This window comes from Uranotaenia lowii, chromosome 3 (genome assembly GCF_029784155.1).
Source record: "Uranotaenia lowii strain MFRU-FL chromosome 3, ASM2978415v1, whole genome shotgun sequence".
Classification (NCBI taxonomy): domain Eukaryota; kingdom Metazoa; phylum Arthropoda; class Insecta; order Diptera; family Culicidae; genus Uranotaenia; species Uranotaenia lowii.
In genome coordinates this window covers 175,773,095-175,793,830 of record NC_073693.1, presented here as the reverse complement: position 1 = coordinate 175,793,830, position 20,736 = coordinate 175,773,095, and the positions used below count along the sequence as shown (strand labels likewise).

Here is a 20,736-nt window from a genome sequence, read left to right as displayed (position 1 = left end):
TCTGATTACACAGGACACTACTGCGGTTACCATAGATTCATTTCCAATGCATGGCCACCAATACGAAGTGTACATTGAATCACATGCTAATAATCGCACTTCAACCCTTACAGTAGTGAAACCTCTCTTCACACCACGCATTTCAACAGGTAAAATCTATCAAAAAACTTAATGGAATAAAAACTTTTGCACAATGACCTTGAATGACAATGAATTCCCCAACTTTAGATCACTGGAATGGCGGACGACTAGCTGTTATCATCCTGACCCCTGTTCTAGCGATCGGACTGCTGAAGATGTGCATTACCCTGATATGTCGCCGTAGGGCAAAACTTAAGCGTTACGAGCAACGCTGTGAATATTTTAAAGTAAGTTCTTCAATCTACAAAACCATCCGTTAAACCCATATTACTTCCCTAGGAACTGGAAATGAAGGCTCCCATTGATCCGGGAACGAACTTCGAAATTAAAGCCAAAACCCTTCCGGAGATTTTTGCACCGGTAGCTATACCGGGCGAACTCATGACCCCGATGAATGACGAACTGGAAATAAGCGTTGACCAGGTTAAGCTCCAGGACGTGCTCGGGGAGGGAGCGTTCGGGCTGGTGCGGAAGGGTCTTCTGATCAACCCATCGGGTACTTTAACGGAAGTTGCCGTGAAAATGTTGAAAGGTTGGGTTAAAGAACATTTAAAAAAATTGGAGCCTCTGACAAACTTTATATTTTAATAGCATGCCCAAGTATAGAGGATATCAAGGAGTTCCGGAGGGAAATCGAAGTTATGAAATCCGTCGGCTCCCATCCGAACGTTGTGTCAATTTTGGGCCACTACACGAAGAACATTGTTGAAATGATGCTAGTGACAGAATACTGCAGCAAGGGCAATTTATTAAACTATCTGAGGTAAGTCACGATTTAACGAACTCCTTGAACACGGGAACACGTAAGGGGTTGTTCGGAAACCACGTGAAAAGTGCGATTTTTTAAATTTTGAAATTTTTAATAAAAAAAACAGTAGTTTTTCGATTTTATCACGGTCAACAAAAATTTCACCGTGAATATGGCGAAACCGTAAATTTGGTGAAACTGAAAATTAAAGTGGAAAAAAGTATTTTTTTTTGTCTTTAATAAATAATTTAATATTTTTTCAGTAGTGGAAACGTTTTGTATAAAAAAAAATTTGATCATAAGTTGTAGTTATCAAAGTTTGCTAGACACAAAGCATCGATTTCAGTTCAAACTACTCTTCTTTATAGCAATTTTAAGATTCTTTCACAATAAAACCATGTAGAATATCAACTTGATAGTCCACATATAATAAAGTGAGTTTTATAGTTTTTATGGAAATTGAACATGTTTTGTCAATTTTGAAAAAGAATTCAAAGAAAACTGCATAAAAAAAATCTTCAGTAAATTTCAATATTTTAATCTTCACACCTTTGATAAACTAAAAAGTTTAGCTTTTCGAAAAATATTTTGAAATTTGCTCAAGCAGTAGCCTTTAGTATTGTCTAGATATATAGGGGAGATGGGGGCATAATGGCCACCTTAAGGACAACGGTTATTTAACCATAGAAAATAGCTATAATATGGAGGTTACATTATTGTTTCGTGTTCAGACACTTGAAAAGCCTATTCCCTAACGGGCTGAAACGTGAAAAACTAGATGAAAACGTTAAAAAATGCATTTTAAAAAATTTTGCCAAAAGCTGAAAACCAGCCACTGTGGAGGCATAATGAGAACCCCCCCTGAGGCAGTATGAGCACCATTAATCAGAGCAAGATATGCGTTTTTGCCGGGGAATCTAGCAGCGAATTCAATTCGAAGAAGTCAGGTGAGTCGTAGATTCATCAAACAAAGCAATAACAAAATAATCTAGGTCTGTTTGTAGAATACAAACAATTCACGCACGCTCATACATCAAGTGCTTTGTTCGGAGGATGATGCTACTAGCCGTATAATGTAACAATAAAAAAAATCGATCATGAATTGTGAATGGAAAAAAATCACCTCGAGCAGAAATCTAACTCTAGTCTTTTGATTACCTCTCCGACACCTTACCAATAGGCTAAATTGTCGGATGAAAACTAGTCAAGGTGTGGCGCTATAAATCAATTTTAATTCGCTGCTAGATTCTACGGCAGAAAATGCTCATTATGCCTCGATAATATGGTGCTCTATATGCCCCTAGTCAACAAATTTAAGTAAAAACGTGTTTTAAAATTGATAAAAGTGAAAAATCAAAAAATTTTCGATGGTAAAAATTGAGAAACAATGTGTACATCATGTTGCAGTGCGTACATTATAGATCAAGGTTATTTTAAGATCATAAGAGCTTATTTCGTGGTGCTCAAAAATTATAATATTTTCGTAACTTGAGAACCAAGCTAGTTTTTTTTAAATATCTTTGTAAAGATGATAAGGAGATTCCTTTTTTTGTGAAAAATTAATACTATAGGAAGTACGAAACAAATCCTAATGAAAATTTATTTAAGAAAATACGCACTTTCGTAGAAAAGCGTGGTTCTCATTATGCCTCGGGTGCTCGTTATGCCCTCATCTCCCCTAATTTTGGATGATAAAAATGAAATTCTGCTAGCTTGACCTTTCAATATGTAAAAAGGGCTAAGATTTTTGTACATATAAATAAGAAATAATTATCAGTCCGTAAAGCAAATTTCGAGGAAAGCACTTTAAAAATAAAGTAAAGGAAATAGTTGGAAATTTAGAGACGCTTGCCGAATTTTTCACAAAACTGGTGAAAGAGAAAGTTCCGAAAACTATTCAAGATTCATTTTTAGCTTTTTTGTTTTTTTTTTCAATGTAGGGGAGATAAGGGCATAATGGCCACCTTAAGGAAGACGCTTATTTAACCATAGAAAACAGCTATGATATGTGGTTTACATCATTGTTTCGTGTTCAGACACTAAAAAAGTCTATTTCCTAACTGGCTGATACTTGTAGAAAAGAGATAAAAACGTTTAAAAATGCATTTTCTAATTTTTTGCCAAAAGCTGAAAATCAGTCAATGTATGGGGCATAATGAGAACCCCCACTGGGGCAGTATAAGCTTCATTAATCGGGGCACGATGAGTATTTTCTGCCGTAAAATCTAGCAACGAATTTGACTCGTTGAAGTCAAATTAATTATAGAGCTACAGCTTGCCTAGTTTCATCTGACGATTTGGCCCATTGTGGATTCGAGTTCGATTCCTGGTCGAAGTGATTTTTTTCATTAACCATTCATGATCGATTTTTTTTTATTGCTGCATTTTATACGGGTAGTAGCATCATCCGCCAAACAAAGCACTAGAAACATAAAGTATGAGTGTGTGTGATTTGTTTCATTGTTTGTATTCTACAAAGAGACATACATTATTTTGTTATTGCACTGTTTGGAGGATCTACGACTCACCGTTTAGTGCAAAATGCATCGATCATGAATGGTAAATGAAAAAATGTTGAAACACGTGGTGTTGAATTGCGTCTACATTTTAATTAGATCATAGTAAGCGATTTTATGTTAGTTATAAGTATGCCATTAGAAATAAATTCAATCCTGTTCTAACTGCCAAGCAGAGTAGTTCGTTCTACGGCTCTCGTCCGAATACCAATAGGTTATGGGCCTTTCGGGAGTTCGTGAAGAAATTGAAGCGTTTTAGGATGAATGGTCAAACCAATTCGAACGTAGTTAAGGCGCGGGGCGCCGGTCACATTCGCAGCCAATTCCATGGCTCTGCCGTCGATCGAACTTCTGATGGGACGAGACAACTGGTCTACCTGGAAGTTTGACAAGACATTTTTGGAGCTGGAAGACCTGTGGGAAGCTTTCAAGCCGGATAAGGAGGTGGAGGAGGATGATCGACTTCCGAACAACAGAAACTTCCTCAGTCTCATCGGAGGTCTACTGTACGTGTCCGTTCACTCTCGCCCTGAGGTGTCAGCCAGCGTGTCCATTCTAGCTCAGAAGTCAAGTCGTCCTACACAGCGAGATTGGCAAGAAGCGAAACGGGTTTTGCGTTACCTGATTAGAACCAGTTCACATCGCATACATCTAGGAGCCACTCAAGCCGGTCTGGAAATGTATGCTGATGCTGATTGGGCTGGTAATCATCGTGATCGGAAATCCAATTCCGGTTTCTTGGTACGATTCGGAGGAGGTGTCGTTAGCTGCGGATCTCGCCGACAGACTTGTGTGACACTGAAGCGGAATTCATCGCACTCACCGAAGGTTGTCAAGAGCTAACTTGGGTGAAGAAGCATTTGACCGATTTTGGAGAAGATACGTCAACTCCAATCCCCATCTTGGAGGACAATAAAAGGTGATCGGATCGAGAAGCGGAGCAAGCATATCGAGACGAGATACTTCTACGCCCGAGATCAGCATCAGCGAATCAAGTTCCTGAGAGAAATAATTGAAATCATCGGAGATCTAGACGAGGAGGTGTTGAAACACGTGGTGTTGAATTGCATCTAGATTTCAATTAGATCATAGTAAGCGATTCTTGGTCAGTGATAAGTATGCCATTAAATCCTGCCAAATTCAATCCTGTTCAAACTGCCAAGCAGAGTAGTTCGTTCTACGGCTCTCGTCCGGCTAACAATGAAAAAAAAAATCATCTCGACAAGGAATCGAACTCGTGTGTTCATTTTACCTTCCCGACACATAACCAATAGGCCAAATCGTCAGATGCAATAAGTCAAGCAGTAGCTCTATAATTCATTTGACATCATCGATTTGAATTCGTTGCCAGATTTTGTTGCCACAACTGTGCTCACCTGTATGTAGCATCTTGATCTGTCAAGAATGAAGCAGCGCTTTGTTTACATTTGAAACATTCGTTTCTCCCAAAATGTCGCGAATGAAAAAAGAAGTTAAAATTCGTGTGTTGGACACTTGGATGCGAGAGAAGGGCATCTCGATGAATGAAGTGGCGAAACGTTTCGACATTTATCCGGCGAGCGTAAAATCCATCATCCACAAGTTCGGTGAACACTATACGTTCGATGATTTGCCAGGAAGAGGCAGAAAACCAGGACCAAATCTGGACCGTAAGGTAATCAACCTCATCAACCGGAATCGATCGATGTCCATAACGGATTTGGCGAAAAAAAGCTGGGACATCGATCGGAATGGTACAGCGGATCAAAAAGCGGAACAACCTGAAGACTTACAAGAAGCAGAAAGTGCCCAAACAAACGGGAACAAAAATCACGAGCCAAAACCAGAGCCCGGAAGCTGTATCAACGGATTTTGCAGAAGCCAGATGCGTGTATTCTCATGGACGATGACACTTATGTAAAAGAGGATTCCAGTACTCTTCCGGGACCACAATTTGGTCAGAAAGTGCTTGTGTGGCAGCCAATCTGCTCCTGCGGATTGAAGATGGCGAGTTTCTTTAAAAAAGGAGCAATAAATGCCGATATCTACCAAAAGGAGTGTTTGCAGAAAAGGTTGCTGCCACAATATAAGAAACATACGACTCCATCATTGTTCTGGCCGGATTTGGCGACAGCCCACTACGCTAAATCCACTGGTTTGAGGATAACGATGTAGATTTCGTTGAGAAAGATATTAACCCACCAAACTGCCCCCAGCTTCGCCCCAGAACGATATTGCGCCCCAGAACGATATTGGGCTATCGTCAAATATTGGGCTATCGTCAAATATTGGGCTATCGTGTTCTCCAATGTGGCGCCAAAAATAATTGCTGTTGGCAATCGGTGCTTGCCTTCGTGAATCGCAACCTGTGCAAGCGTGTTGTCAGTACGAAGCAGAAGCATAGAAAGAAGATGCTTTCGCTCGCATCCGCACAAGGGGGGAAAAAAGTCACACTCGCGCCGCAAATGATCGACAATTTTGTCGTTAATTTATCGTCTGTCCAATTGACGACCAATGAAAGCGCATTGCTCAATAAGGGTTTAAAATATGCTGTCGTTCCCGAGAACGCCCCAGTGTCGGAGATTGTGAATAACATCGAAAGTTCAATACAGTTCCGAAACTTTCCTTCGAAAGCCGCTCTTCGACATGATATCGGGAATTTCATCGAAAAAGTAGCCAAAAAACCGTGCCGTTCAAAAAAGGGCCTGATGCTGAAAGCGTCATAGCAAATTTGAAAAAGCATGAAGTTGTCTACTCCCGCGCAGACAAAGGCAATGCGGTCGTCATCATGGACAAACAGGATTACGACAACAGAGTTCGAGACATGATAGTCAATGGTCCATATGAAGAATTTATTTTCAAAAATGGTAAACCAAAAGATCCACTCAATACGATGATAGAGGAAGCCAACGCCGTAAGACAGAAAGTCGCCCTCCTGATGGGGGATACCAAATTAGAAAGAAAATTTCTTGTCCCGAACCCGAAAGTCGCTTCTCTCTATTGCTTGCCGAAAATCCATAAAAACCCGATAGCTATGAGACCCATCTCTTCAAATATAAATACACCTACGGAAAAAATGGCAGCATGGTTGGTTGAAGAAATGAAAAAGTACCCTGTGAAGCATGGCAAGAGTGTAAAAAATTCAGTGGAACTGGTCGAGCGTCTAAAAGGATTTAAAGTGCGTCGAGGCGAAATATTAGTTTCTTTCGATGTCTCCGCACTTTTCCCCAGTGTACCAACTTCGGACGCCCTCAACAGCTTACGGGGGCACTTGGAACGCCGCCGGGTGCCTCCCAACGAAATAGATGCCTACCTGGCAGTTGCAGAAGTATGCATGAAGCAAAACTTCTTCATATTTCGGGGTAAGTTTTTTAAACAAACCTTTGGCTTCAGCATGGGCAGCAAACTATCCCCACTTTTGGCTGAAGTTTTTATGAGCGACTTGGAAGCAGATTTGGAGAAAAGTGAAAGACTTTTCCCACGTGTCTGGTGGCGCTACGTCGATGACATCCTTGCCTCGGTAAAGGAGCGTTATCTCACACAGACATTAGAGCTTCTAAACTCCAAACACAGGTCGATAAAATTTACAGTAGAAAAAGAAGTTGAGGGAAAACTCCCTTTCCTTGATCTCCTAATCTCAAGGAAAGAGAACAACACCATCAAATTTGGAATATATCGAAAACCAACCTCAACCGACCGATACATTACAGCAGATTCCAACCACTTCGGTGCCCAAAAACAAGCCGCCTTCCATTCCATGGCGCACCGCCTGTACAAAATCCCCATGGAAAAGGAAGATTTTGAAGAAGAAAAACATAAAATCCTTGAGGCAGGTTTTTTGAACGGTTTTGACAACCAATTTGTACTCAAAATTCTCCGAAAACATGCCCGAAAAAAGTACCGAAGTGATGCTACCACTTTCAGGCCAGAGAAAGAAGAGCCCTACAGAGTTAGCCTGCCGTTCCACCCGAAACTAACTAATGGGATAACAAAAATCCTTTCTCAACACGGCCTGAAAACAGCATACAAGAGCTGTTGGGCACCACTGAAGAATGCGCCCCCCTCGATAAGGTGGAGTAGAGACGCTGATGTGTAGAGTAGGTATACTATGACAACGAATGTCAGACGTAGAGAACATAGGAGAATTGAAAGTCATCATTTTTATATCAATTGGAAAATATTCCTAGAAACGTACACACTATATTTCTTACATCTACCTAATTACTATTATCACAGTTAAATTCCTACTTAAAACTAGTATCACATTGGTTATCACAGTTAGCTTGTTTCTAAAAGTGTTTTGTATGCGGAAAAGCTGTAAGTAGCATTATAGAATGTACCTAAAAGCAATATTACATTTCTATGTACAATTGTTGTAGAACCATTCGGTGGTAAAACCACGTGAGAATTCTCGAGTACCGAAGTGATAAACTAACTGGAATATCTACATCACTTCTAATAGTAAGTTGAAATATTGTACGTCTCGGTGGTCGAGTGGTTAGCGTGGTACGACGGTAATCGCTAGGTCCACTGATGGCATGGGTTCGATTCCCATCTCGGTACTGGATGTTAAATGTTTAATCTTAAGTTGTCCACGTCATTTATTCAGTCTGTAAAAGCCTTAATCGGCTAAGACGGTGTATGTCTTTTATATTGCTAATCATGCAAAAAACATGCAATTAATACTCAGATAATTTGTATAGAACTCCAACTACTAGTAAAATTGGAAAAAGTTACCTAAAGCTACTCCCGCAAGAGGATCGGGAAACTTAATGTAAGTTATAGTTTAACTTCTTATCACTTCAAATAGTAACAATTTATCTGTAATTTTAGCTTTGATCTACATAAAAGTCAAAAGTAGATTCCAAGGACTTTTTCTTACGATAAAATCCGAAACAAGAGCGGCAACACCCTTAAGGATCGGTTGGTCTCCTTGAAGGATAAGATCCCGCAGGATGAGAGATCCGGAATCTATAAAATTCCCTGTGAGAGTTGCCCAGCTGTTTACATTGGCCAAACTCGTCGCAAATTTAAAGTTCGACTTAAAGAACATCGGAATGCTGTAGACAACAACAGGGTCAATGAATCCAGCGTAGCCGCCCACGCAACGGAAATGGATCACTCCATAAACTGGGAAAAAGTGATCTATAGGAAATGCGTAAGAAAAGCCTCACATTTGAACGCTTGGGAGTCGATGTTCATTAGTACTTCCGAAAAACCGCTAATGAACGAAGATGACCCACCAATTATGTCGCCGCTTTTCACCTTCACCAAAAGGAAAATCTCATAAAGGAACCTTCTTTCGACGAATACTACGACACTCGTAGTATGATCCTGCTAGTAATTTCTTCGTGTGATCAGTCGGACATCGTCCTGTAGATGGGCAACATCGAGCCCGAAACCGGTCGACAAAAAAGGTAATTTTGAATCCTTTTTCCGTTTGTAAGAACGTCAAGTGTCGTGTCCTGTAATACGTCGTGTGTTAATTGTGCAGTTAAGTTCTTACGTTGGCACAAATCCGCTTAAAATGAGTATCGTCAAGAGAGTTTTCAAGAAGGATGTTAAGGCCTACAGGACCATGGCGAATTTCAAGAAAAATTGTAATGCTGCGGCCAAGAAGTGTGATCAATCAGCTGTACAAAACCTAATGAACGCGTCAAGCCGAAAGTCCGAGAATATTACCAATAATTACTTTTTTACTTGTATTTCTTTATAAACTGTAAAAATAAGCTTTTTAAAACACTTCCGAACTGTTTCTTTGTTTGAATCATCAATAAAATCAATACAATGAAGAAAAAAAAATGTGTATAACTTATTTTTGATACACTCCTTAAAAACGCGTTTTAAAATTGATAGTGAAAAATCAAAAATTTAATGATGGTCAAAATTGAGGAATAATGTGTACATCATGTCGCAGTGCGTACATTATAGATCAAGATGATTTAACGATCATAAGAGCTGATTTTCCGATGTTCAAAGATTACCTATCTATATATATAAAAATGAATGTTTGTCTGTCTGTCTGTTCCCTATAGACTCGGAAACTACTGAACCGATCATCGTCAAAACTGGCATCTGAGGGTTTTTGAGGCCGGGGATGGTTTCTGTAATAGTCAAAACTCCATCCGACTTAAGGGAATGGGGGCTTCCATACAAAATTTGTAGTTTTTCGAAACAAATTAAAGTCATGACATCCATTTTCTTGAGATTTTTTTTCCTTTGGGCGGTTTGTTTTTCGTCTCTATGGTCGAGGCGTCGCGAGCCCACGTCGTAAAAGGAAAGTAACCCAGGCATAGCATACTGATCAGTAGGAATATTTTGGCGCGTATTTCTCAACCAAGCATATTTTCTTTGAGGGGTTTGTTTTTCGTCTCCATGGGCGAGCAAACGTCGTCGCAAGAGGATAGTAACCAAAGCACACTGTTCATTGATTGCTGGAAAATTTAACAATAAGGCGCCTGTTTCTCAAACACGTGGGGGCGATATGCAGCTTAGATGTGTTTTTTTTTTCTTGCTTATTTGATTTGTACACAGCACGTGGTAATAAATGACGCCTAGATGTGACACAGATTGGTATTTTATCAATCGAATCAAAACCAATTGAAAGATTTGCAAAAATACTTCCATATTTAGTTCGTGTTAATGTAGGTAGCATTCGACTTTTCATTCAAGGAATATTAGAACATGTTCAAACGTTCAACTTTTCCTGTAAAAAAAAATTAAAAATTATGTTTTCTTTTAGAAATTGTTACTTCGGTCCAAATACACAACTGAAACGAATTTAGAAATGAAAATGGGAGCTTTTTATTTTAAATAATTCTGAAATAACCATCGTACTTTTTGCTTACATACCAATTCAAGTACGTACTTAACATGAAAAGTGTTTTGTGTTACCTGGCTGCATAAAAGAGACTTTTGATCCGCTTCGTTTTGGAAAGCGAGACTTTAGAACTGATATTCAACAGGACGCAAAAATTTTAAGAGAAATTTTTAGTATACCCTTAAAGTGTTAAAAATAATATTCCCTTCTGTCAACTTACACAGTGGGGTAAGGGCAAACGTCGAACTTTTAAGAAATTCATCTTCAAAATGATTCAATATGTTGGAAAGACCAGAAGGGGTATTCCGAATGTTGAAACTGAAGCGGTTATGGAAAATTCTTAAATGTCTTTGTAAATGAAGGTCATTCTCTTTGAACAGCATTCGTTAAAAGTGGAGTAATAAAAATAAATTTATATTGCAGGAATACTGCAGATATATCAGTGAAACTTGATAGAACAAAAAGCAGAAATTCGTATTAAATCTATTTTAAAGCCATTACTCTGACGCATCTGTAGATAAGCTTTGCATTGACACTTGCCCCAATATACGGGACAAATGTAAACTTATGCCATATTCGTTTTCATCTGGTGGAAAGATGGTTGTGCACCAACTGCTGTCATTTTCATATAAAAAAAAACGCTTTGACAGCACTTTGTGCACTACCGGTGCACCACCAGAATGAAAACGAATATGGCATTAGAAATTTGTTTTTGCCAACATTTTTGAATATTTGACTATCAAAGAGAAAATAAAAAAAAAAAAAACGCTGAGAACTTATTTAGTGGTGCAACTGATATTTTTTTAAGTATTTATATTTTTACCGTAATAAATTTATTTAAAAAAAGAAATTTGCACTGTATTTATACATAACTAATTTAATATATTTTTCATTACCATGGTAAGTGCTGTTTGGGTATCGAGCCGGTTTAATTTGCCTACCTTCTTCAAGCAGTGGTGGACAAAATTGAAAAAGATGGGAGAGCTCCGATGTAAATTTAAGATAAAGAGCTTTTCAAAGAAGGGACCAGATTTAAAAAGGTTTTTTTGGTTACAGAGTACAAATTTCAGATCGTGAAAAACGAGTTTAGAGATCAAGTTTCAGTAAATAATAAATACCATCTTTGAATTGCAATTCAGAACTGCAGCTGCAGCTCTCATTTCAAAGTTGGTGGTTTTCAGATTATGAGATTTGATTTAAAAAAAAGGCTTTCTAAAATCTAAACTTGAATAAATTTTTACAAATTACATTTATTTCCGGAAGGTGTAGCAAAGCACAACGGGTCAGCTAGTATGTAATATTTTTGTCACTTGAAAACCTAGTTTGTTTTTTTTTAATATTTCTGTAGAGACGAAAAGGAGATTTCTTTTTTGCTGAAAAATTTATACTATAGAAAGTATGTTATCTTATTTTGATCGCCGCTGGGATATATTCTTATTTAACCCTCATCCGCATTAGGGTGTCATTTTGACACCATTGCAAGTTTGAAGGCTTGTAACTTTTTTCAGAAGCTTCAAAATACAAAAATTTCTTCGGGGACCCTAAATGAATTCAAAAGTTCTTCAATATTGCATCTTTACTTTTTTTATGGACGAACCCTGGAAGCCTGGACAAAAAAACTCCCTTTTCCGACTTTTGGTGTCATTTTGACACCACAAAAGTAAAATCTATTTAAGTCGTTTGAATTATTATGAACTTCATATAAAACTTATATCAATAGAAACCTTGTAATATCAGTAAAATATGTTTAGAACATTATATACAGCTAAAGTTACAAGTTTTCTCGTTATTCAGCATGAAAGAAAAAAATCTCCAAACTCAAAGTGTTAAGCTAAGCAAACAATTGTAAAAACAAAAACGATTTTGGCTCCTTAAAACCTGAAGGTATGAGCCGTTTCAAATAAAGAATTATAAAAAAAAAAAAAAAGAAAAAAATCTGAAAAAACATGCCTCACGAAAACTGCTGCAGTTCATATATTACACGTCCAAAAAAATATTTGCCTTATGCATATGAAAGCTGAAGTTAATGCCTACATCATGAAGACAAGATGAAATATTTTTTCAAATTTTTTTTAATGAAATGGTCACAAAAAGTTCAAAAAAGTGGTCTAAAAAACCTACTTTTCATTCGATTGCTAGTAAATACTGTTTGAGCGATGGTAGAGTTTTGAAAAAAATATGACTACAAAATGTATTTAAATTCCAACATTTTGCTGTCTTTAGATTTTTGATGTAACAAAAATTGAATTTACTGGAATTTTTCAAAGTTCACTACTTTGCGCGATTTTTTTACAAATTGAAATTTCACCTGTTTTTGTGGTCCACCGTCAGGTTGTACCCGGATTATCAGTGCTTTTACTTTGTTTGGACCAACCAAGAGTATATTCATTGGAAAGCACATTTAATCTTCATTCTAGTGAGGTGCTGCAATTCACGCTGTGAAATTTCACAAAAATATGAAAATTATAAACGTAAAAGCATTCCTGAATTTCTAGAACTACAAGCACCTCGTCCAGCAAAACGTGTTTGTTTGCTCTCCGAGTAGGTACGGTGGGTGGTGATTCGGGAGCGAAGAGCGAAGCCGACAGACGAAATAGCGATGCGTGTCGTGCATTTCTTGGTCTGTCGGCTTCGCTCTCTGCCCGAATCACCACCCACCGTACCTACTCGGAGAGCAAACAAACACGTTTTGCTGGACGAGGTGCTTGTAGTTCTAGAAATTCAGGAATGATTTTACGTTTATAATTTTCATATTTTTGTGAAATTTCACAGCGTGAATTGCAGCACCTCACTAGAATGAAGATTAAATGTGCTTTCCAATGAATATACTCTTGGTTGGTCCAAACAAAGTAAAAGCACTGATAACCCGGGTACAACCTGACGGTGGACCACAAAAACAGGTGAAATTTCAATTTGTAAAAAAATCGCGCAAAGTAGTGAACTTTGAAAAATTCCAGTAAATTCAATTTTTGTTACATCAAAAATCTAAAGACAGCAAAATGTTGGAATTTAAATACATTTTGTAGTCATATTTTTTTCAAAACTCTACCATCGCTCAAACACTATTTACTAGCAATCGAATGAAAAGTAGGTTTTTTAGATCACTTTTTTGAACTTTTTGTGACCATTTCATTAAAAAAAATTTGAAAAAATATTTCTTGTCTTCATGATGTAGGCATTAACTTCAGCTTTCATATGCATAAGGCAAATATTTTTTTGGACGTGTAACATATGAACTACAGCAGTTTTCGTGAGGCATGTTTTTTCGGATTTTTTTTTCTTTCATGCTGAATAACGATAAAATTAGTAACTTTAGCTATATATAATGTTCTAAACATATTTTACTGATATTACAAGGTTTCTTTTGATGTAAGTTTTGTTTAAATCGGTCTAACACGCCAAAAGTTATAACGATTTGAGCTTGTGGTGTCAAATTGACACCACAAGTGCTGATTAGGGTAATGAAATCTAATGCGGATGAGGGTTAAGTTTATGGCATATCGGCAAATTTAAAATCTAGTTTTTAGAGAGCAATTAAGACAGAAATGAAAATTTATAGTTGGAAAGGTCAAAGCTAGAGCGCTTTGGGTAGAAGAAACGAATAGGTGGTGAAAATGTGAGCATTGTTTTATCGACAGCATGAAACTACTTGTGTGATTCTTTACCCCGCATCTGCTGGCTGTTTGTAGTAAGTGACGAAGAAGCCACATTTCTGTCTTAATTGCTCTCTAAAAACTAGATTTTCAATTTGCCGATATGCCATAAACTTAGATAAGACTATAGAAAGTACGAAACTAATCCTTATGAAAATTTATTCAAGAAAATGCATAATTTTGTAGAAAAGAGGAGTGCTTACTATGCCCCGGGTGCTTAGCATGCCCTTGTCTTCCCTAAGGGCAAAAATGGGTTAAAAAACTGATTTGCAAAAGTCATCAGCCTTATCGAATTTGATGACGGTGTAATATGGAGATAGATAGGGTTACCAGTTGAATGATACGGAAATCGATTGATATAAAGTAACTCAAGTTAGAACGCTAGAAACCTATATATTTTTGAATTAATAAATATTTCCTAAGTTACCTAACATCAGTATTTCTATGTCAGTCCAAAATCTCAGTAAGATTGTACACTCACCTACATTAATTTAATAAATTTCTATGTGCATTCCTTCCAGATATGAATGGAATCGGCTGTTGAGGAAACGTGATAGTATCAGGTTGGCAGCGAAACGGAAGGCCGAAATATTAGATGCAACGACCGAACCGAGCAACGGTTATGATTTAAGTCTGAAAAAGCATAACCTCTCGGCAGCCTGGCTGACTCCTGGCCTGGAATGTCACAAAAAGCCGGAAAACATGTTCAACTTTGACACATCATTTGTGAATGATAAAAAATCCCTTGTTTATAAGAACATTTCCAACCATGATGACGGTGTGGAACCTCCAAGCGCATTGCAATCATCAGTTGATGAAATGACGACGAAGATTTTCGAAAATAAATTATATCCACTGCTGAATGAAAACCGGGACGAAAGCGTGGTTGACGATTGCAATGATCTAGAGAATAGATTCACCTCCTGTACCAATTCCTGCAAGTGTAAGGTGGAAATTTTCGAACAAGGGAAAACTGACAACAATGTTATGCTATGTAACATAAAAATCACAAGCTGTGAATGTAAGAAGGAATTAGTGGAAAAATTGCAGTCTCGCTCGACGAAAGATGAGCCTTTCAATGTGGTAGACAACCAGTGCTACTACAGTACTGACTCCAATGAATTGAAAAACGAAAAGGACGAAACTATGTTGAGTAGCGACGATTTGATTGACTTTGCCAGGCAAATCGCCGTCGGAATGGTGAGCTTATGAATGTTTCCATTTGGCGCAATGTATTATTAAACATGATTTTCTTTTCGCAGGAGTTTTTGGCAAAAAATAAAGTAATTCATCGTGATTTGGCTGCTCGTAATGTGCTTGTATGTTCTGATAAAATTGTAAAAATTTCCGACTTTGGGTAAGTATTTCATTGGTTCACCTTAAGTAACGTTTGCAACCAACATGTAATTTGTTACCAGATTGAGTCGAGACATTTACCAGGAAAATATGTACCGAAAGACGGGAAATGGCAAACTACCAATCAAATGGCTTGCAATCGAATCGCTGACCCATCAGGTGTACACCTCCCAGAGTGATGTGTGGGCGTTCGGGATACTGCTGTACGAGATCTGTACACTCGGAGGTAATCCCTATCCATTACTTTCGACCAATGGCCTGATTGTCGAACTGAAAAAAGGTTACCGCATGGAAAAACCGGCAAGCTGCAATAGAGAGCTGTATGAGAACTGCTAATCTAAGCACTGGATAATTGGTTGCATAACGTTTCCCTTTCCATTTTCCAGATATGATTTGATGCTGTCCTGTTGGAATGCGCTTCCTGTCGAAAGACCTAGCTTTACCAACATCAAAACACGGCTGGAAACATTGGCGAGACAGAGCAAAGAGAGCAATAAAACTGTGATTGATTTAGATTCCATCATCGATGTACACTGGTAGGTGATAGAAGTTATTTGTAACACATTCATTTGTAGACATTTGTCATGAAGTTACATCTTAGTTACTAATAAGGGGTAACTGTTCTGTGAAGTAGCTTTTATTTTTTCTATTACAAAATCACTCAGAGAAACTCCCTAATTCGCCGTTCTTTCTCTAAAAATTCCCTGAACCAAATTTAAAAATATTCAATATTTTTGAGTCACTGAAAGTGTTGTGGTGTTCTGTTTTGTAGAATAAAGCTTCAACATTAGATTTATAACAATTGAATTAATACATCAGAAAAATTCAATTTGCTATTTTTGTCATTCGTTCCAAATTTTGATTTTGCATTTGTTTAACGTATTTTTATAGTAACGAATTAAAATTCACTTTCAATTTTCCTTTCCAGTTCTAAAGGGTCTCCATCATCATCGGATGAACGATCCTACTTAAAACCTCTAGAGTATTAAAAATTGATCAAAAAGGTGAGTAATTGACACAACCCCGCTATAGTGGAAAATTGTCAACGCTGTGTATTTTTTATATTTTGAAAAATATATTTTTTAAATAAAGCAACATGATAAAAAATTGTCTTTTCACAATTACATAGAAAGAAAAATCCGTTCAAAGTTGTCATTTGAGAAAAGACCCTTCAGATGGGATCAGTTTTTATTTACGGCATTACTTACACCTATTACTTCAATGCAGCGTTTTCACGAACAAACCATTGACTTGTGTTCGATACATTCGGCATCCATTAGTGGAATCCTCCGGACCTTCATTTGTGTTTCGATAATATTGCACTCCTAGTGAAAATGGGGAAACAAAGATGAGATATAAAGCGAACTATTGGCTGTTTTGCAGCTTGACTTCATTGTACCTTCCCATGTTGGCATTTATATAGTGGAATGCAACAACCAGCAGAAACAAAAACACTCCCAAAACGTTGCAAAATATAGCCAGTTGCACATCGGAGATCATCTTGGTAATCTGAAAAGTATGCATAGAATATGGTTATTTCTAAAAAAAAATTAAGAGTAAAACTTTTTTGATAATTTTTCAAATGCTTTAAGAAAATTCAATGAAGAATCCAGGCTAAAGTCATATAAAATCTGTAGCCATCAACTGATATTACGAATTATTGAAATTTATTGTTGAAAAGGGGGTGCCCAAAAATTAAACACGAAATAATAAATTGAGTTTTGAGTCTTCCTTTTAAAGAAGGTAAGTATCAAATCTACAAATAAAAGATCATGCTTATATTATTCAATTAATCTGAGTTCAAAATTTCGTAAAAAATTAAACACTCAAAATAGGTTCACAAACCACGACTTAAAGAGATTTGGCAATTAATGTTTGATTCAATCAAAATGTTATTGATTTATTGACGTTGGCGTTTAATAACATTAGAATTAACAATTGATTTTCCAATCGTCAAGGCATTTTGTATCAGACGAAATAAACTATATTCATGGATGTAAATATTTTACAGAAACATTAGCGAAAGCCGACCGGCATTTGTACACGATTCTAGTCAGTGCATGTTTACCAGAAAAAAAAACATGATGGCCAAAAGGGAGTACACGTCACCTTCTCGATGAGTTGTTAGATTTTGCATTTTCTCACAAATATTTGTAGGGCATGTTTGAATGAAATACAGAAATTTGTGAATCGTACTTACGTTTAGTTAGTATTCAGCTATGTGCAGTAAAAAATCCTAAAGAATTACTTTCTCAATTGATTTAGCCGCACAAAAATCAGACGATAATCGGAAAAGCGATTCGCGTCGCACGAATTCAAAACAAGATTTAACTTTTAACTTTTGACATTTAACTTTTGCATGCACGGTAAACAAAGTTACTCTATTCTGTATAAAAATCCATACAGTTTCAAGAAAAGTGTCTCCACATACTTTTAAGTTTGGGCGTTTTAGGCAGAACGTGTCTAAGAAGCTTTTATACATTTGCGAGCTTTCGGTCAGTTGCTCAATTCTGTATATTTTGACATGGGGATGCCCATGCATTTCCAAGTTTTCTTCAGAAAAGTAAAAGTAAATGAATTTTTTCGAAAAAAAATCAAGAACATAAATTCTTATTCGTAGCAATGAAATATTTATTGTCAATCCAATACAATCCTGGTTCCGAAATGTAGTTTTTCATTGCAGTTGGCAACAAATTCAATACCTCTATAATTCTTCTAAGAGGGCATCCGTCTCAACATCCGGTACTGATTCGTGCCTATATGACTAACCTGGATGTCAGGAGGGTACAAAGCATCTGCAAAAAGGATTATAGAACAATAATCAGTAATGAAAATGAAAATTATTCACTAATAAATATGTTTAAGATACCTGTTGGAACAGTTTCGATGAGGTGACCAAAATAAAACATTCGTTCTCTCAAGCTTGCAAGGAATTTCCTGAAAATTAAAGTCAAGTCAATATTTCATCTAATAAGGAAAATTTTAAAAAGTTTAAAATCTACGATTAAGAATATTAAGACGCAATAGCTGACTTACCCGTTTCGGCAGAAGTATCCGATGCACATCCGCTGAGGTTCTAAAGAAGGCGACCTCTTCGATGAGGTCTTCTGGGTTGATTTTTTAACCTGTTTCGATGGTCGGATTAACCATCCCGAACAATGAGTATGATCCGGGTAAAGTAATTTTGTTTCTCCACTCTGCTCAACAACACCGGTTCCTGATCAACGACACTAAGACTAGCTTCCAACCGTTTCCAGAAAACCTGATATGGAAAATTTCTCCGATGCCGATCTGTCCAGCTTGTTCAGTTTCTCTAAACGGATGCAGTAGCGTCAATTAAAACGTAACGGATAGTTATGATTTCTCATTTCAATTGAGTTCCAAATATGTACCTAATCAACGGAAGTAGCCCATGCAGAACAAGATAACCGTAGCTCCTTTTCCGCCTTTTCCGTCGGTTATTTCCATATGCAAATCAGACAGCTCCACCATCCGGAGGTGATTTTTGTTTTGACGAACCTTTAACGTGCCGTGAGAATTAAACAAAAAGATCAAACAAATTGTATTAGGTACCTAGTTGCAATTAAAAAAATGCACATTAACTTACCAATTTCCGAAGCTCATACGACATATTCTACATCAAAAACTTTCAGTTTATATCTCATTTTAATGGATTTCAATATAAATTGTTTGATTTATTTTTTTCTTTTAGCAAACAGTTTTTAATTTTTTTTCTTTTTCGCTTCCACATCCCTTGCAATAAAATTCCAACAACAGCAAACTTTTTACACAGAGTAGAGTAATAATTAGTCCAAGTCTATCACTGCCAACACATCTCTCACTGGAACATAGGGTGGTTTTCCTCGGGCCCTAAGGGAGTCTATGAAATTCGTTCTGGCGACAAGATGGACCTCGCACGACCAAACAATATGCTCGATGTCGTGGTAACCTTGGCCGCAACTACACAAATTGCTGCCAGCAATATTAAAACGATAGAGTATCGCGTCTAAGGGACAATAACCAATTGCATTTAACATACAGTTGCGTTCAAAAAAGAATGAAATCGCTTGAAGCTGCGCACCCACTTCCAACTTTGACAAGCTGCCATTTCTCTCTCGGTTGATATTTTTTCATGAATATTTCACAAAACCTAGTTCAACTATCCAACTAAAACTCCACAAAATTTGAAATCATTACATTGACGGGAAACAAAGATACAGCTATTCCCGTAAAAAAGGGAAATTTGGAGTTGCTTCACTAAATTTGCTGTATCTTTGACTATTTTCATTGAAAAATCTTGAAATTTGGTCAAAAGATGTGGAAATGTTTGATCTAATACCAGGCCAAGTTTCGTCAAAATCGATGAACGTGATCAAAAATGGTGCCGGGTTGAAAATGAGGTTCATTATCGCCCAGCAGACGATTTCATTCTTTTTTGGACGGATGTTAATATGGAAATCATCGTTATCCATGTATTCTTGGTATTTTCTTTCACAAAACCAAAATTTATCACAAAGAATGTTGTAAATTGATAGGAACTTTATTCTTCCTTTGTTTAGAAACAGAAACTTTTCCAACAGAACTGGTATTGAAACACAAGAGCGAATAGAATATTCGCTTAAATTGTAGATCAAATTTGTTTATCGGTCTAATTAGCAGGTCATTTCTGAAGCTCTGTTCTTCATTTTTTGAACTCTGTTGAAACATTTTCTCTTCCGAAACAAAGAACGAATGAAGCTTTTTGCAATTTATAACATTATTTGTGATAAATTTTGATTTTGTGAAAGAAAATACCAAGAACACATGGATTACGATGATTTCCATATAAACATCCGTCCAAAAAAGAATGAAATCGTCTGCTGGGCGATAATGAACCTCATTTTCAACCCGGCACCATTTTTGATCACGTTCATCGATTTTGACGAAACTTGACCTGGTATTAGATCAAACATTTTCACATCTTTTGACCAAATTTCAAGATTTTTTAAAGAAAATGGTCAAAGATACAGCAATTTTAGTGAAGGAACTCCAAATTTCCCTTTTTTACGGGAATAGCTGTATCTTTGTTTCCCGTCAATGTAATGATTTCAAATTTTGTGGAGTTTTAGTTGGATAGTTGAACTAGGTTTTGTGAAATTTTCATGAAAAAATATAAACCGAGAGAGAAATGGCAGCTTGTCAAAGTTGGAAGTGGGTGCGCAGCTTCAAGCGATTTCATTCTTTTTTGAACGCAACTGTACATTTAGATAATTTTTCGCTTTACAAAACGACGTTAGCGCCAAACATTTCATCCAGTAAGTCGTAAGTACGTGCTCACTACTATGAGCTAAAGTAATGCTCGTATAGAATACGCCAAGCTATTATTAACCTATTATGGCTTTAATTGTCACAATTTGAGATTCTTCTGAGCTACAATTATAAAATGAGAATTAAAAATATAATCCGATTCCACAAATTTTTAACTCGTCCACTGGTTCTTATGACCTTGTGAAACTAACTCTGGATTCTACTGTTAAGGACATG

At 37.0% G+C, this 20,736-nt stretch overlaps 1 protein-coding gene and 1 long non-coding RNA gene across 4 annotated transcripts in view; one reads left to right on the top strand and one right to left on the bottom strand.

Annotated features, from left to right (window-relative positions):
• LOC129758791 (tyrosine-protein kinase receptor torso) overlaps window positions 1-16,304 on the top strand; it is a 144,405-nt gene extending 128,101 nt beyond the window's left edge. For 2 of the 3 annotated variants that reach the window (XM_055756411.1, XM_055756410.1), the window contains exons 8-16: window positions 14-149; window positions 229-368; window positions 421-673; window positions 733-904; window positions 14,379-15,057; window positions 15,120-15,214; window positions 15,276-15,533; window positions 15,600-15,749; window positions 16,142-16,304. In XM_055756411.1, the coding sequence (XP_055612386.1) occupies window positions 14-149; window positions 229-368; window positions 421-673; window positions 733-904; window positions 14,379-15,057; window positions 15,120-15,214; window positions 15,276-15,533; window positions 15,600-15,749; window positions 16,142-16,202 (1,944 nt within the window). In that variant the 3' untranslated portion in view covers window positions 16,203-16,304. The remainder of the gene's footprint in view (window positions 1-13; window positions 150-228; window positions 369-420; window positions 674-732; window positions 905-14,378; window positions 15,058-15,119; window positions 15,215-15,275; window positions 15,534-15,599; window positions 15,750-16,141) is intronic. The other variant, XM_055756412.1, reaches the window with a different exon arrangement.
• A 1,748-nt stretch (window positions 16,305-18,052) lies between these two features.
• LOC129757047 (uncharacterized) lies at window positions 18,053-19,004 on the bottom strand. Its single transcript, XR_008739599.1, has 3 exons — window positions 18,606-19,004; window positions 18,250-18,526; window positions 18,053-18,150 (listed from the first exon to the last, which is right to left on the bottom strand). It is a non-coding gene; the product is annotated as an uncharacterized LOC129757047 (long non-coding RNA).
• Window positions 19,005-20,736: the final 1,732 nt, after the last annotated feature.